This window comes from Diorhabda carinulata, chromosome 7 (genome assembly GCF_026250575.1).
Source record: "Diorhabda carinulata isolate Delta chromosome 7, icDioCari1.1, whole genome shotgun sequence".
NCBI lineage: Eukaryota > Metazoa > Arthropoda > Insecta > Coleoptera > Chrysomelidae > Diorhabda > Diorhabda carinulata.
The window spans coordinates 14,063,576-14,081,136 of record NC_079466.1 but is presented as its reverse complement, the minus strand read 5'-3'; the positions used below and the strand labels follow the sequence as shown (position 1 = coordinate 14,081,136).

Genomic DNA, 17,561 nt, shown 5'->3' with positions numbered 1-17,561 from the left:
TACAGGATCAGCAATGGATAATTCAAAATGCTAAATATGATAATCAAAACTGAAATTAATAATTAAGTGATAATTCAACAAAAAAACGGAAAGTCATACAAACTAATGAAGCTAAAAGAAATGCAAAACAAAATTGGACTATTGGCCGAATATTCCACTTAAACAATTCTGTGAATATTACAAAAAGAAACTTCTAATGTTTCTACTAAATAAAAACCGTTTGTATGAAGAAAAATAGTGGAATTCTGGGAAATAGCAAACCCCGAATCAAACGATGTAATACTGAAAAATAAAAATCAAATGTTTATCAAAATAAGTCACAAAAAAACTCAAAATGACTAATAGGTACTAACATGTTCATATTTTGATAAAACTTGAGACACAAATTGATATAATTTAAATTTATACATAGGAGTACAAAATAATCAAGCTACAAGGAATATAATTCAAAAGAGGACCGTTGGCCCAAATATTCCACCTAAACAACACTGTGAATTTTATAAAAAGAAATACATATTTTTATACCAAATTAAAGTCTCATGTATGATGAAAAATTGCATATAACTGAAAAATAATGAACCTTAAGTCAAATTATGTGATATTGGAAACTAAAAATTTGATTTTTATTAATATAAGTCGAAGAAAAATCCAAAAATGACTAATAGGAGACAAATATATTTTGATAAAATTCTAAAAACAAACCAATATATTTTAAAATTATACATAGGGGTTTAAAATAATGAAGCTACAAGAAATACAAATCTAAGGAAGATCTTTTTCCCAAATATTATTCCACCCAAACAACTCTGCGAATATTAAAAAGAGAAACTACAAATATTTCTACTACATAAAAATCGGTTGTATGATGAAAAATGGTAGATATTTGAGAAATAGTAAATATTGTGCACTGTGTTCTTGACAAGTAATTCACTTGTTTTCGTCGCCATTTTGAATCTCCCGAATAGATCACAACGATCACTTTCAAACTGATGGAAGCCCAAGTTATACTCCGTAACAAATATTTTGTTATACATGAAGAGTTTGACGGAGACGGGCAGAATTCTTCCTCTTTAATATGAACAGTTGTAAGTAAAATGTCACATCAAAATATTATTTTTTCTCCCTGCAGATAGAACTTTGTCACTGTTATTGACATAGAGGAATAAAAACCGGTGAAACACATTTAGAAATATGTGTTATTTTTTTAAAATTATTTTGTTAAAATAAACATTCTAAATAATGTGTAACTTATCATGTTAGTTACCCAAAATAACCTACAATAGAAGGATTTTAATTTTTTTGAACAGGTTTACTAAAAATCTTGATTTTTGACACAGCACTTTCTTCTTTTGTAATCTTTTAAGCTTTAATCAACATCAAGTGTGCTAAAAACCGCATATTTGAGCCATATACATGTAAATGAAAAATACAAGTCCTCTACAACTGATATTGAAAAGCAAAATTAAATATCGAAGGTGATCTAACGGATGACATTAATAATGACATAATAATATACCAAAAATGACAGATATATGCAGTGTTTCATATAGTGGGAGACAGAATTACTCTGTATGTAATAATCAGGACCAGACAAAGCACATAAGGATGAAGGACCTCAATCGATAGCCATTATTAATAGTTATTTCACCATCCCTCTACCCATTTCAAAATCGAGTTTTATTTCCCGTTCCAGTATCTTCTTTTTGTGCAGCGGGAATGTAAAAAGACATTCGTTGTCTAGGACAAATTAAAAAAATCTTAAATGTATTTATCTAACTCTAATACAAAATACTTTTACTCAAAACGTTCATACAATACTATCAAACGTGTATAAATCTTGATGTTAAAAAAAACAAGTTTCATTTTTTCTTCTTCTTTTTTTCCACACCACCAGTGGAACCATCGTTCTTCCTTTTTTGAGACGATTTTGAGCTCATCTGTGTCGGCGTACCTGGAAAAAAATTCTTAAGTTAGATATTGTATTCAGAGGTTATTTTATCATAAATAGCGCGATTAACTACAGAAATCACCATCTAAGTCGTCCACTGACGTAGATTGTGAAGCCGGTCGTGTTCTATTAGGCTAATAGAATCTAAAGTTTAGCGTATGCGGAGGATACAATTCCCAGAAGGACAATATACATTATGTTTTTTATAAACGACGAAAGACTGTTGTATTTATACTGGATTTGGTCCTGCCTGGACATAAACTTTTACCATCACCGCAAATTCGCTTGTTGGGTTTTGAGGTTAAGAGCAACATGTCCTGGCATAGAAACTTGGCAGAATTAGCGTCCAGAACGTCGATTTATCGGGACTCATTTCTTTGGAGGAGTGCAAGCCTGTAGAATCTGTTACCAAGGCACGTCTATCCCCACCACTCGATCTACTGGAGTGTAAAAGGGTTCACCCTCTTGTGCCTGCTTTTTACATAAAAAAGGGATGATTCTAAGGTTTTTTCTTTTGTTTAAAGCAAATTAGAGATTTCTAACAGTAGTAGACAGTAAATAATATTATGTCAATCCGAACACATCAGGATAGACAAGTAAATGTAACGTTTAAATAAATTAGTGAGTTAAATGTTTAGTAATAAGTCTTTGGGATATATTTAAGTGAATTTAGTATTAGTATATTAATAAATCAAGTGAATAAATAAGAAAAATTAATCATAAATACACGCCACTTTATAAAAATTGTTTACATAAATAAGAAAACCATTACATTGGAATCAGGTGTGGAATAGAAGCTTATTATTTTGGAGCAATCGGTATTTAACGTACACTGTTTACTACCATAACACATAATAACACTTTTTGGTCCTTTGAGCCTACTAGAACAATAGTAGTTGGTTTATATCCGGCTCGAAGGACCAGATAATGTAATTTTGAGTGTTAATGTACAATTATTCAATATTTTCCCATTCCACATAATATTTTAGATAATTATATAATTAAATATAACATATTATATTAAAATGATAGGTTATGTTTAGAAAATATGAGTTACTTACCTCCCAAGCTAGTAGATTTGGAAACTTTCTTCTTTTTATCGTTCTTTTCCCTTTCCTCCAATTCGGCGTTTTCTCTTTCGATGAGGGTTATCAAAGTATTGCATCTCCTTTGTAATTCCATCGCCGTTCTGGATTTCAAGAACCAATCAAATCTAAATTGTGGGGAAGCTCGAACGGCGGCACGTAATTCTTCATAAACGTTTTCCCTATCGAAACCGAGTTTGTGTAACATACAAACTAAAAATCTATCTTCGTCTTCCATGTAATTTTTACCTTTGTTGGTACCGTAAGAGATTCTTAATTGATGGAATGGTGCACGATACCTGTAAATCCCAACAATATTTCATTTGATTAAAATTTATTTAATAGTCATATCGATTTACATAACAAAGATCACTGAACATAAGTTTTAAATTGTGCTGGTAATTAATTTCAAAGAGAAAAAAATATATTTTGAAAGTTATAGAAATTGGATGAAACTTTATTTATAGAGTTACTTTATTAATGTTCTTATTAAGTTACGGATTATGGAAAAAATTTCTGGAACCAAGCTAATGACAATAACCTACATTTTGAATAAAGATTTTTTCCAAAAAGTCGGATTAAACAAGTATCAGACAAAGAAACATCTCTAAATATCTGGTCAACTTAGTATCTAGTTATTACGAGTCAAGAAAGATAGTCACAAACACTTGAAGTGAGTTTCCGAAAACATATTGAGTATATGTCACATAAGGCAGAAGAGAAGATGTCAAAATAGAAGAAAACAGAAAGTATATAATGTTAAATCAAATTGGTTCAAAAGACAATAAAAAAATTGGATAGAAGCACCATAAGAAACTAGAAATTCACAAGAATTATTAAATACAAGAGTGAAATCACAAAAGACTAAAATACAGAAAATGTTTTGAATGATAAACTTGTAGGAACTAGGACGTGAGCTAAAGGAGCCATTTCTGGTACAAGAACAGAAGGGCGACTTGTAGATGGTTATTTTTAGATTGAATTAAAGTAAAAAAGTCTTTTTTTACTAATTAAGTTTCAGACAAGCCAATGATTGACAAAAAGAGGCACAATAGACCTTGAAGTCAATAATAACCGTTAACTTCTATATATAAAGAAACAATTTCGATCCAAATCTCTCTTAAAAAACATTAATAGATAATTATGGACAAATGAACTACTACAATTATTTACATTGTAATAAGTCTATATAGATTTCGAAATTGGTTAGATTATTCTTCTTTTTCATGTGCATTGGCCTTTTTCTATAAGATTACACAGTTATCGAATACTCTAGATTTAATCAGACGTATTTTACCTAGCCATTTTGGCATCTAAAGCTTTCTTGATGCTCGCTCTCCTCTGTATCTTGGCTTCCCCCCTTTCTATTTGCGCCATTATCCTATCGATATCTTGTAATTCGTGACATCTCTCCCAAAAAACGGCGGAATATTCCATAACTTCTTCGGGCGTTTTACCTTCGACATCTTTAGCGATATTTTCGATATCGTCCCTACCGTATTTTTCGTTAGCTTTGATAAATTGATTGAAATCTCGTTTACTCCAATTAGTAAAGCCTTGCGTCAATAAAGTTTCCTTTTCTTGTTGTTCTTCTTCTGTTAACGGTTCCGATTCGTCGATTTTCCTTTGTTCTTCTTTTTGTTGCTTCGAAGCGTCCGGTCCCAATTCGAGATTCTTCGGTACTTTATAACCCAAAGATTTTCTATAAAAATAAATTTCTTGATCTAATAGTTCGAATAATCTCGGCGGGAAAAATTGAAAATCTTGTACGATCGGTTGTTTGGGGGGACGCGGCGCTTTGGGAGCTTTAGGTTCCGATACCCTCAACGCTTCCCTGAAATAAGCGTCTACCGCGTAATTGGCTTTACGTTCCCTTTTCGGCGGTTCTATCCAGTTGCTTAAACCGATCGTTTTTTGTTTTTCTCGGTAATCTTCTCCTTCGAATTGGTATACCGATTCGGTTGGTGTGTCTACCGTAAAGTTACGAAGTGAGGATTCACCTAGAACGTCCATTTTTTGGGCCAATTGCGCCGTCTACAAAAAAAAGTTATTAAACTAATCTAATTATATATGAATAACGTATACCTTCATTTCTCCTTTTTCTAATATGGTGTCGATGTCTTCGTCGGTTATTTCGGAATCTCTAGAAGCGAATACGTGATTGGCACCGTGTCTAATCATACTCAACATTTCGTCTTTATTTAAAGTTTGTCCTTTAGAATCGGCCAAACGACCTTGTTGTATAACCAGTTTATCTAACCTCAATTTAACTTCGGCCCTTTCGACGATTTTTTCTTCTACGGTGTTTTCCGTTATAAACCTGAAAGTATCTTTCATATTTGGATATTTTGAACAAAAAAAAACTCTTACCTAAATACTCTAACTTGTTTCTTTTGTCCTATTCTATGAGCTCTATCCATAGCTTGTAGATCCATCTGCGGATTCCAATCTGAATCGTAGATGATAACAACATCGGCCGTAGCCAAATTGATACCCAAACCGCCGGCTCTTGTTGATAACATGAAAATAAATTTGGTGCTATTATCTTCGTTATATTCGTTGATTTGTCGCTGTCTGTCTTCGTGAGGTGTCTGACCATCCAAACGACAATATTGATATTGACGCCAATGACAATAATCTTCTAATATATCCAACATACGTGTCATTTGGGAAAATATAAGTACTCTAGAATCCTGTTGACAAGAACGATTATTATTTTACGTTTATATATTAGAAAATACGTGACCGGTACACAGCCGCACGCCATCAAACGGCGCCGGTCATAAGTTAATGTGGTGAAGATTATTACAATAATAATGGGTGGTTTTATCTATTGGGTATACATAGTAAAATAAATATAAAGTGAATCTTTTAAATTAAAGTCGGAAAGACCATTTTTGGACAAATTGAAGCCAGGGCATCAATTTTTGATTAAATTGAGAAAGGAAATCCAATTTTTTGAATAAATTAAATAAAGAAAAGCGAAAATTTGACAAAATTAGTTTCATACAACCAGAAAAATTAATTGTTGACCTAATTAAATTGAAAGAATCCGATTTTTTTCAAGTTAAACTAATAAAAGCCAATTTTCTATGAAATATAAGTAATAAAATCCTATTTTAGAGACGATTCAAATCAAAACGCTTATTTTTGACCAAACTGAATTTAAAAAGACTATTTTGAACGAATCAAACACACAAAAAGCTCAATTTTGAACAAAATTAAAATTATAAAAACTGATAAAAAAATTTTTAACCTAATTACACTGAGAAAGCTCTGAAAATTTTTTTCTTTTACTAAAATAGACTATACTCATACTAAGAACATTCTATATTTCAAGTTTAACTGATGAAAAACATATTTTCCATGATAATAAACTAGGAATAAACTCAAAAATCTAATTTTTGACCAAACTGAACTTGAAAAATTATTTTTGATAAAATCAAACACAAATAAAGCACAATTTTGACCAAAATTAAAAACATAAAACCAGAAAAAACAATTTTCAACCTAATTACACTGAGAAAACTTATTTTTCACTTGAATAAGTGAGAAAATCCAATTTCTATGCAACCTGAACGTATAAAAGCTATTTTTGGACATGTTAGTCAATGTTTGATGAAATTTAATTCGGAAAATTATTTTTCGTTTAGTAAAATAGACCCAGAAATTCAATTCTGACCAAATTAAAATCATAAAAACTAGAAAAGTTAATTTTTAATCTACTCAAACTAAGAACATTCCATATTTTAAGCTTAACTGATGAAAAACAATTTTTCCATGGAATTCATATAATAAAATCCTATTTCTCACATGATTTAAATCAAAAAGCTTATTTTCGACTAAACGAAGCTTATAAAAAAACTACTTTTGACAAAATCAAACACATAAAAAACACAATTTTGAACAAAATTAAAAACACAAAACCAGAAAAAACAAATACATTGAGAAAACTTATTTTTTACTTGAATAAGTGAGAAAATTAAATTTCTATGCAACTTGGACTTATAAAAGCTATTTTTGGACAAGTTAGTCAATGTTTGATAAAATTCAACTCAAAAAATTCGTTTTTCTTAATCTCCCATTTTTATTCAGAGAATACCATGAATAGTTTCCTCTCGTTTAATATTACCATACTACTTTTTTCCATGTTAAGCTACCCCAAATTTGATTTTTATGACATCTGACGTATGTTATAAGTCATATGCCTTTTTGAGGTGTATAAATGTATATTCCTGTTAATTTTTAATAAAAGATTTCCAATAATTAATGATACTGGATCTTCCCCTATGCCATCATCTGTCATATATCAATTATGGACAAAGTATATTAAATAAACGACCACCTTATTTGATGAATTATCTCTAACGACTTACCTGTTCTTTTAATTTAGGTAGAAGTTTGTCCAGTAATACCATTTTTCCACAATTGTAAACGAGATGTTCATCGGTGGTATATGGTGGTCCAGGTTCAGCACCGTCAAACAAATATGGGTGATTTGTACATTTTCTCAATTGCATTAGAATATTTTGAAGTCGCATTTTTTCTACCTGAAAATTTTTATATAGTGAAATACGAAGTTCAGATTTTAATCTTCTTAGTCACAACAGAACACTATATGTCAGCAATATTTAGAAATTAATAATAAAATTTAGAAATGCCACTTTTAAACCGAATTATATCTTGAAAAGCCATTTTTTTATCAAGTTAGACCAGCAAAGTGAGTTTTCACTTAATATAACAGTGAAATTTCTTTTTTTTGAAGCTCCAACTTAAAAAAAGCTGATTTTCGACCAATTTGAACTTCAAGAAGCCAATTTTTTACATGATTTGACATAGAAAAGCCAATTTTAAACTGATTCAATTTAGAGAAATCAAATTTTGCATTCAAATGAAGTCAAACAGAGGAAAGTGAATTTCAGATTAAATTAGATACAAAACATATATTATTTGATCAAAAAAATTTTTTACATTCATTTTTCATAAAGAATTTTGAAACTTTTAGGTTATATATGACATTTCCCAAAATACAAATAAAAACTTACCTTTCCTGCACCATTAACAATGTCTATATCTTTCATCAAAACTTTCGTATACCATTCTCTCTGCATTTTACTCAAACCCACGTAAACTTTAATCTCCTTCTTCGGTTTTAATTTTTTTTCAACTTCAGATTTCAATCTCCTTAGTAAAAACGGTTTAAGTACGGCATGCAATCTTTCCACCAAAGTATTATCTCCGAGACATTGGTTAGTATTAAACCACGCATCAAAATCATCAGAAGAATTAAATACGTCCGGCAGCAAGAAATTCAAAAGGGCCCAAAGCTCGTGGAGGTTATTTTGTAACGGGGTTCCTGAAAAAACAAATAAAACGTGTATCTGTATATTTAGAGGAAATCAGCATTTCACTAACCGGTCAGTAAAAGTCTGTTGGTAGTTTTGAATTCCCTGAGAATTTCTGATAGTTTAGACTTTTCGTTTTTGATACGATGCGCTTCGTCGATCACCATGTAACGCCAATTGAATTTTTTAAATACAGATTTTTCTTTGATACACATTTCGTAAGAAGTTACGCAAACATCCCATTCTCCCGGCATCAACACATCTCGAATGAACGTACTCTAAATAAAGACAAAAAGTTATTAAGTAATTGATTCTTCTGTATCATTCATTTATATATTTACAGGATGAAATTGCGATAAAGACAAGATAAAAACTACAAATTTATATACTTTTCTAGTTATAACCAAAATTCTGAAGTTATATAAACAAATTCCAGTTATTTCAATTAAGATGGATGCAAAACTTTGGATTTATCGTTAATGGGATGCAATACAATGGAGTGATTAGATCCAATTTGAAGTTTGTGTTTTAGACAGTAGAAGTGAGGTTATTGGCAAAAAATTTCCAATTCTACGGCCTCCAACCAATTATAAATACAAATAAATATTTTAAAGAAAGCATATTCTCTGATTAAATCACGAAAGTAAACTATGAGCGTTAACAAATAAGTAAAGAGTAGTTGATGGTGTCAAAGGCGTTTGGAAAGTTGATATAAATAGAATAATCCACATTCATGAAATATATTTCTTGTCAAAATTAGGAAGGAAATTATATTTTTCATCTAATGAACCTGCGAAAACCATTTTTCTACAAAGTTGAACAAAGAAAAAACAATTTTTTATCAAATTTAACTCAGAGAAGCCAATTTCCTATCGAATGTATCATAGAAAATTTAGAAAAGTCACATTTGATCAAATTAGAATTGGAAAAGCCCCTTTTTGACCAATTTAACCTCATAAAGACCAATTTTTCACTAAATTAAATTTAGAAAAACAGTTGCAGATCATAGACATAGATAATCGAGACAATTTATGAAGAAAAGCATATAAAAATGTCTAATAATATCAAAATTTAATTCAGAAAATCCAATTTTCTTTCAATTGGTTACAGAGAAGCCAATTTTCGATACGATGAAACTCAGAATCGTCATTATTAAATAAATTTTATTCAGAAAAGCCACTTATGAACAAATTATAGCTGGAACAGCCATATAAAAATGTTCAAGGAGTAAACAATTAAAAAAAAACATTTTTGTACCAACCTAACCAAGAAAAATCAAATTTTAACCTAATGATAACAGAAAAATCCATTTTATACAATAAACATTTTCAATTAAAATTGTTTTCCTATTAAATACATAGAGCATGTCTGATAGTGTCAAACGCCTCCAAGAAGTCGATATAAATGGAATAATCCACTTGATATCCATATTTAAATAGTCCGAAGATGTAATCAGGAAAAAAAGACAATGTTATATGTCAAGGAATGCCATTTTGTTTGTTTTTTAGCTTTTCTAGAAGTTTTTAGTGCCAATAACTAAGTTTGGGAAGACCCTGGTACACTTTTATCTGCTTTCAGCAGTTTACATTTAAAATAAATTTGGATCCCAGAATAAATTAATATAAGATATAGAAACATTTTGTAATTCTGTAATTCACAAGAGCTTTAGACTAAAACACATAGCCTCCAATTCTGTCCATTGTTAGGATACTTATATCCCAATCTAAGTGATTTTAAACTGACATTTAACTCATAATGAACTTAATTATAACAAAAATACTTATACAACCACTATTAATTAAAATTATAAACTTTTATATAATTGTTAATAGTAAATGAATAATAAGAACTTACTCTAGCTTCCTGATCTCCTATAAGACAAACAGCTCGTAAGCTAGGAGCCCATTTTTTAAATTCAGCCATCCAATTTGACAATGTTGATTTAGGAACGATAACAATATGAGGACTGGGAGTATTCTTATAATGTTTCATAAAACCAAGAAGAGATATTGTTTGCAAAGTTTTCCCCAGACCCATTTCGTCAGCTAAGATACCATTAATACCATTTTCATACAAGGAGATCATCCAGTTTAAACCACGGATTTGGTAATCTCTCATTTCACCATTTTTAATATAAGGTGGTGATGCTTCAAAACGAGTTGTTGGTTTTGTTTTAGTGTTGGTTTCGGCCAAGAGTTCTTCATCTTCCTCTTGTTCGGTTTTCCTATGTCTCAAACTAAAACCAGGATTGTTTTTGCAAGGGTATTGAAGGTAACAACAAAAAATATCAAACTAATAAATTAGATTTGTCCAAAAGCTGATAGAACTCGTTATTATTAAGTTAAGTATTATTTTGAAGATTATACATTGAAACTTTATCTTAGTAAGTTAGTTTTTGAATGAATACAAATGAATTTAGTTACTAATCCTAAATATTTAGATAAAAGCACAAATAATAAAACTAATACACTTACTCTGAGGTATCTGGTTTTTCCTTTTTTGGTCTTCCAGTTTTAGGTTTCGTTGGCGTTTTGGACTGATTCATGAAATGGGAAAAAATTTCGGTTTGTTTTAATAGAAAATCGAATCTTTTACCACGATCTGAAGCGACTTTAACTTCAAATTCTTCACCTTTAGATGTTGTATCTGAGGATGATTCATTTTGACCAAGTACCTATAAAGTATAGTCGAACTTTGCTGAATCTAATACAAAATTACCGAACTAAATATATATTTAGAAATTATTAATTATTGATCAACACAGAGTGTAAAATGTATACCTTCTGATAGACCATATCCCAAATTTAAATTGACACCATAATAGAAAATTATAACAATGGTAACTAAGGTGAACTTTCATGATGTTCCCTACATATTTTAACAATATAATAATGTTTTTAAATAAAATTGAATTTTTATAATTAGCAGGTAATTCAATTTATTATTAGTGGCGGGAAAATAAGTATTAGGTGATATAAGGCCGACGTTTTTAAAAATAATAATTTTAATCAATATTACATAGGAAAAATATTATAATAACCATTACAAAGCCTACCTTAAATAAATTACTCACATTTTCAACTTCTTCCATTGTTTCAGAAGCTTCTGCAATTGCTTCTGTAGAATCTTCAGTTTTTGACATATTTAATATTGATTGAAACAATTAAAAACTATTATTGTGTTTGAAATCTTAAAAAAAGCGGAAAACACAATTCTACCGCCTTTAACTAATGTCGCTTGGACCCGCTGGTCTAGCTCATTAGGTTAACTTATGAATTGTGTACCTCGCAAGGTTATTGGCCCGTTATGACTTATGACAGTTGATTTTAAACCACAGAGCTACATTAACTAGAATGTCATTACATTTGCTCTAACAGATATGTGACAACCATAGACATTATAACACTAGACTATTCATATAAAGGCTTCTCGGAAACTATAATACCAGGTTCAGGTATATCACCTATCAGCTGATTGCGGATCCCTAACCCAGAACGTGATTTAGATCATAGAACTTCACATTCAATAATCTACAAGAATTTTTAATTTTTATTACTTCTTTGTGCGTTAATACTTCTAAGATATTTCTTTAGTCATATGGTAGATTATATATTTTTAATAAATATTATTGAGCAGTTCTTCCACTCATATGGATTTTGCACTAAAGTTTAAAACTAATAATCTATTTTTGTGCTGAAATACCGAAAAGTATAAAAACCAGAAACTTCGGTAACCTATAAATTACGTTGCTCGTGGGAATTAACCATTTAGGTCGAATAAATATTTTTAAAGCTAAAAAAACCATAGACAAATGAAGCAACTCGCTGGCTGATCGCAATTACCCACTGGCCTATCAGGATAGAAAGGATCATATCATATGACTACGACCCGATTAACTCGATCAGTTTCCGAACAACAATGAATGAGATCCGGATTAGTTTCCGATACTAACGCCGTAAGCTGCCATTTTGATTTCACCTTCGGCGGCAAATTTGAAATTACGGTAATTTATAGGTTTTAAACTTTACTTCTGAACTTGCATTAAAATTGTGATATTTTGGAACATATAATAACACTAATAACATAAGCAACAAATAACTGACATTCATAAACTAAAGTTGCGTAATCTGTAACCAAAACTTCGACAACACGTTGCATCAGGAAATAATCTTCAACATCTAATGAGCTGTAACAACGAACATAGCACTGTTGCCAGTTGAGCATAACCACCATTTCGACATAAAATTATAGACATTAAATATAAGTATTATTTATTTTAGCATTAATTTATGAAAACAGTCCCCTTTTAGAATAAAATACCTATTTTAACATGATTTTTATGAAAATGATATCATTTTGTGCTACAATTTCATGACAGACACTATAACTCATGCAAAGGTCAAAATGGAGGCTCCTCTACGTCCGTCGAAATTTGGATACGCACTTGTCTAAGCTTATTCTTTCCTCCATATCTCTACTGAATACACCACTTCACAACGCGTTTATCGAATCGCGCGTCACACAGTGTAATTGTGAGTGTTGGTGTAGTGTGCTCAGTATGAATACTATTACCAACGGTTCCAGAAATTCCAGTTGTAATGACTCCATCTTTGTTACATTGTGCTATGATTGACAGAGATACTAATACCGTAACTTTATTTGTATCTCGTTCTACCATTGGAACACGGATTTCATCGAATGCCCAATCTAGCATTACTATGTCTAGGGATTTGACAGTATATTTATTCGTATATTGATGAATGGAGTTTTCAGATAATATGAACCCATATAAATTTAAGATTCTTAACACTATTTTTTTCTAGATTTTTACTTTTGTACAATTTTTTCGATAGTGAAATCACGCATTGGGTAATTGTACATAAGCCACCCCTGGTTATGGAGTACTTAATTTAAACTGTCATTAATATACGTATTTAGGATATACATATATATATATATAATTAGTAAATAAATGTGAATAAAATTTGAAATGTTTCATTTGGCCACACATCAGAATGCTTTTAGTAAAATAAGTATTTTAAATAAATAATTACAATTTATCATAATTTTCTTCAGAATGTTTCTTTATGGCGAACGGAGTCCTTGACATGTACACGATCTACATATACCCCAAACCATCAATTTTTTCAAGTTGAACAAAAAAAATCGATTAAAAAATTCATGTTTGCTATCTTTAGATTGTACAGGTTGTCCCTGTAAAAGTTACGGATTGTTAACCATTGGAAATAAGCCGCCCCTGGACTTCAGATAGTAATCAAACATACTCTATGGACATACGTAATCATCCCTCAAAAATTTATAATTTAGAAAATATACTTAAATATAAATTCTGATTTCGCAAATTTGAAGGTCTATAACTCAGAAACGGGGGGTCGTATGAGAATTTTTTTATGTCGCAGCATTATTTTTGTGCATCACTCTGTATATTCATTTGAAATGATTGAAAAGATGAAGTACTACGTTGAGTGTGGTTATTATTATAACGCAATTGTCATCGGGTTGAAATAACTCTAAAAGTCGAAATATCCTTAAACAAGGAAAATTTCCGATGCTGCGTAGGTGTTGCACGTTCCCGCATGCGCTCGAAAAACAACAAGAAACCAGCCACAGCATCCTTCAAGAGCAGAGATCGTTTTCTCTTAGTTTTGCGGATTTACCTATTGAAGGTAGTGCTTGAATTTATTTAAAGCAAAATAAAATCGATACTGTATTTATTCATAAAAAACTTTGAGTGCTTTTACGGATTTTTGACGAGTTTTTCGATTATTAGGAGGAAAGGTTTTTTGCGGGTGTAGCTCCCTCCAATCTGGGTCTCTGTGAATTTCTGGGATTGACATTCGTGAAGGACCCACCCTAGAGGTGAGAATTATGTTATTTTTTTCAATTTGTATAGATAGTTATATTTGAAATGATGTTGATTTTCAATTTTTACTAGAAAATTTTCTTTTTTCTTTTGTATTACCTCAATATTTAACTTAACGTTATATAAATTTTGTTATTTCACTAATTTTAATAATAAAAATATCGATTTATGATTTTTCTTATCAGTTACTTCGTTTTTTATTATATACAGGGGCGACCAAAAAGATTTAAAAGTATTTATAACAACCTGCAGGGTCAATTAATGATAAATGAAAAAGTTTACGACCATTCGAATATTGTTTCATATTTTCTGAACCTTTTCTTTTTCTATTTATAACTATATCTTAATTTCAAGACAAATTATATGCATTTATATGATACCATTCATTTTACTCATCTTAATATATTTTGATCCTTGTTTTTTTATGTTGTTTGCATAAAAAAATGATTGTTGTATGTTTTCTTGGTAATTAAAATTCTCTAATTATATTCTACTTATCAATTTTTAAAATTAATACTAATTGAAGGCCAGGGACGGCTCACGCCCAATGGTTAACAATTCGTTATTTTCACAGAGACATTTTGTACAATTTAAAGATAGCCACAATGAATTTTCCGATCGATTTTTTAACAAAAAGTTATTCTTTGTTTAACCCGATAGAAGTTATAGTTTTAGAGATAATTTAAAGATATAATGAGCGTTCGAAATAGACACCTTGCATTTCTACAAACTTCTGGAGTCTACGAAGGATAAAATTCTTTGATCTGAGGAGTGCATTCGAAGTGTTGCAGGTACCAGGCTTTTAAGATATCCCCCCAAAAGTGAATCCATTGTATTTAATTCAGGTAAACTTAGCGGCCATGCAAATGGACCTCCCGAAGCGATCCACCTATTAGGAAAAGATTATTTTTTAGCTGACCAGTCAGGTTATCGTCAAAAAACTATGGAGTAAATTATAACCCACTGTTCCTGCCAACACAAAATCGATGTTGATGTTTTGTTTGAATTGTACAGCGAGGATTTTCACCTGCCCACCAACAAGCTTCACTGGATAATCCTATACTTCCATAGTATACACTTTCTGGATGTGAAAGTGGTAAAGAAGCTGCTCCTGGAGAATCCTTTGATACGTTAAATTGTAGTGACATTTTGCGTACGCTAGTTGTGATATGTTTTTGGCTGTTTTAAGCATTTACCTTGTTTAGAATTAGATAAAAAAACAGTTCAAATTATCTCTAAATTTAAAGTTATAAAAAGTTCGGCTTTTATCAAATCTACCCTGCAGTGGTTTCCGGACTTCGTATTGAATTGCACTTGAGAAAATACCCTCTCGACATAGACGTTACCAGAAGGGATGGAAGGAGAAATCGCCAAAGAAAAACCCTCTCCACATAATGACTAAACCTGGGAGATGCCTCGGTATGAAGCATCGAAGATGTTTCGGGAAAAATTTACGTCAATACTGAGCTTTAGTGGGATCAGAATACTATACAAGAAATGAGCAGAAAATGCTTTAAAGTAACAGACAGGATTGGAATAGGAGTGTATGGGCTTGGAACCAAACAGTCTGAAAGCCTGGGAAACACACCAAGCATTTTTCAATAAAAAAAACAATGCAGTTCAATCTAAAGAGGAACTATCGCAAACAGGAGATCACCAACATGTCCGATAGCCAAGCTCTAAGCTTTAATATCATAAAATCCAAAATCGGGATTGCCTAGAACAAGCTAGGTAAGAAAAATGAGGGAATTCTACAATAGATGCTGGGATACACCGGAGTAAAGGACGATAAGCTCGCTAAAGCGGGGACAGACCAGCCCTTCATGAGATCTGAACCCTTCTGTGGTATTAGCTACAAAAAGTATTGAAAAAGAAGGTGCATAGGAGCAAAACCAATTATTGAGACAACCTACAGGTGCCGAGACAGGCAAAGACTCTCCTGGGAAATTATAACCAAAGAAGATCTGCTCAATGTATTAACCTATCAACAAACTCCTGAAGACGTTGGACTTAGTGGATAATGCGGTTGCAGATTTTGTTGCACAAAGGACGAGATCTAAATTCACATTCTCTCGAAGTGTGAAACACTAAGAAACTCCAAAGCACTACACCTGGGAGCGCTTGAAATAGAAGACGTAATTGAAGACATCCCACATTCTAGACTTTTTAAAAGGAGTGGGATTGATGGATCAGCTGTAAACACTGGATTCGCCGGTATCGTAGCACGAAAGGGAGGCACAATACTCAAATTGCAGGATACAATGGTTTTTAGCGCGTCCAAATTTGATTCTTTGGCGCTAGCGAAAAACTAACCTCATTTTTCGTAAACTGTAAAAGCTGAACGGCTTCTAACTTTAGAAAAAACTGATTTAAATTATATTTAAAATGACTAAAGTACTAAATTTTGGATTGGTGCTCAGATTTTCTAGCTCTTTCATATTTATGCCCTTCCTGTAGGAATTTAAAGCGACGTGTTATATCATTTTGAAAACGTCTCAGTAATTAGATTATAATTTGAAAATATATTAAATTAAAATAACAAAAAGTTCAGTCACGACGACACTGATTGGTGTAAATAATTCCATTTTTTTTCATACAGTGGACCACGTAAATAACTAATTGACAAGGAATTTGAATTAATATTTTAATATAATTTTTTTTTATTTCAGCTAAAGCGCGAACGTATTTCGGTGTTTATACACCAAATGCCAGGATATAAGAGAAGATACTGAAGATAGGGGTGCATTCACCCCTTCTTCAATACCTCCCCAATATAATGTTTGAAGTAATAAACGTTGGAATTTATTCATTCATTATTTTCATAGTTGCAAATGGTGAGTAGATACTCGCCATTTTTTTTTCTCTACTTTCTAGTATAGCTATTTCAATGTCTTTTTGTTAACAATAATTAGTTTATGAATAAATAATTGAAAAAATATTAATAATCCATATACAAAAGACATATCGGTAATTGTACAGTCGTATCGGTAATTGTACAGTCGGGTATTAGTTAAGACATATCGGTGATTGTACAGTCGGGTATTGAAACTCCGGGTATTAGCTAAGACATATCGGTGATTGTACAGCCATATTGAAACTCCTGGTATTAGCTAAGACATATCGGTGTTTGTACAGCCATATTGAAATCACGGGTATTAGCTAAGACATATCGGTGATTGTACAGCCATATTGAAACCTCGGGTATTAGCTAAGACATATCAGTGATTGTACAGCCATATTGAAACCTCGGGTATTAGCTAAGACATATCGGTGTTTGTACAGCCATATTGAAACTCCGG

The 17,561-nt window shown here is 31.3% G+C and overlaps 2 protein-coding genes across 4 annotated transcripts in view; one reads left to right on the top strand and one right to left on the bottom strand.

Moving 5' to 3' along the window:
* Positions 1-1,733: 1,733 nt before the first annotated feature.
* Positions 1,734-11,690, bottom strand: LOC130896817 (chromatin-remodeling complex ATPase chain Iswi). Of its 3 annotated transcripts, none has more exons than XM_057805143.1 (11): positions 11,434-11,690; positions 10,853-11,052; positions 10,233-10,614; positions 8,449-8,656; positions 8,079-8,389; positions 7,410-7,583; positions 5,404-5,726; positions 5,119-5,353; positions 4,331-5,067; positions 3,010-3,332; positions 1,734-1,951 (listed from the first exon to the last, which is right to left on the bottom strand). In XM_057805143.1, exons 1-11 carry the CDS (start codon positions 11,518-11,520, stop codon positions 1,860-1,862), a joined length of 3,072 nt encoding a protein of 1,023 aa, XP_057661126.1. In that variant the 5' UTR covers positions 11,521-11,690; the 3' UTR covers positions 1,734-1,859. The 3 variants fall into 3 exon arrangements, with proteins under 3 accessions (XP_057661126.1, XP_057661127.1, XP_057661128.1); XM_057805144.1 differs by having other exon boundaries at positions 11,452-11,686; XM_057805145.1 differs by lacking the exon at positions 11,434-11,690 and adding an exon at positions 11,159-11,198.
* Positions 11,691-13,975: 2,285 nt separating this feature from the next.
* The window catches only part of LOC130896816 (low-density lipoprotein receptor-related protein 4), a 61,272-nt gene continuing 57,686 nt past the window's right edge, over positions 13,976-17,561 (top strand). Inside the window, exons 1-3 of the mRNA XM_057805142.1 lie at positions 13,976-14,065; positions 14,170-14,258; positions 16,932-17,096. Of these exons, the coding sequence (XP_057661125.1) occupies positions 17,039-17,096 (58 nt within the window). The 5' untranslated portion in view covers positions 13,976-14,065; positions 14,170-14,258; positions 16,932-17,038. The remainder of the gene's footprint in view (positions 14,066-14,169; positions 14,259-16,931; positions 17,097-17,561) is intronic.

Bases quoted from the DNA above. Each gene is read 5' to 3' on its own strand.
- LOC130896817 (XM_057805143.1), bottom strand. From the start codon at position 11,520: ATGTCAAAAACTGAAGATTCTACAGAAGCAATTGCAGAAGCTTCTGAA. The intron at 7,584-8,078 runs GTAAGTTTTTAT...AAAAATTTTCAG, and splicing joins TTGTTAATGGTGCAGGAAAG to GTAGAAAAAATGCGACTTCA. The intron at 3,333-4,330 runs GTAAAATACGTC...TGGGATTTACAG, and splicing joins TTAGATGCCAAAATGGCTAG to GTATCGTGCACCATTCCATC.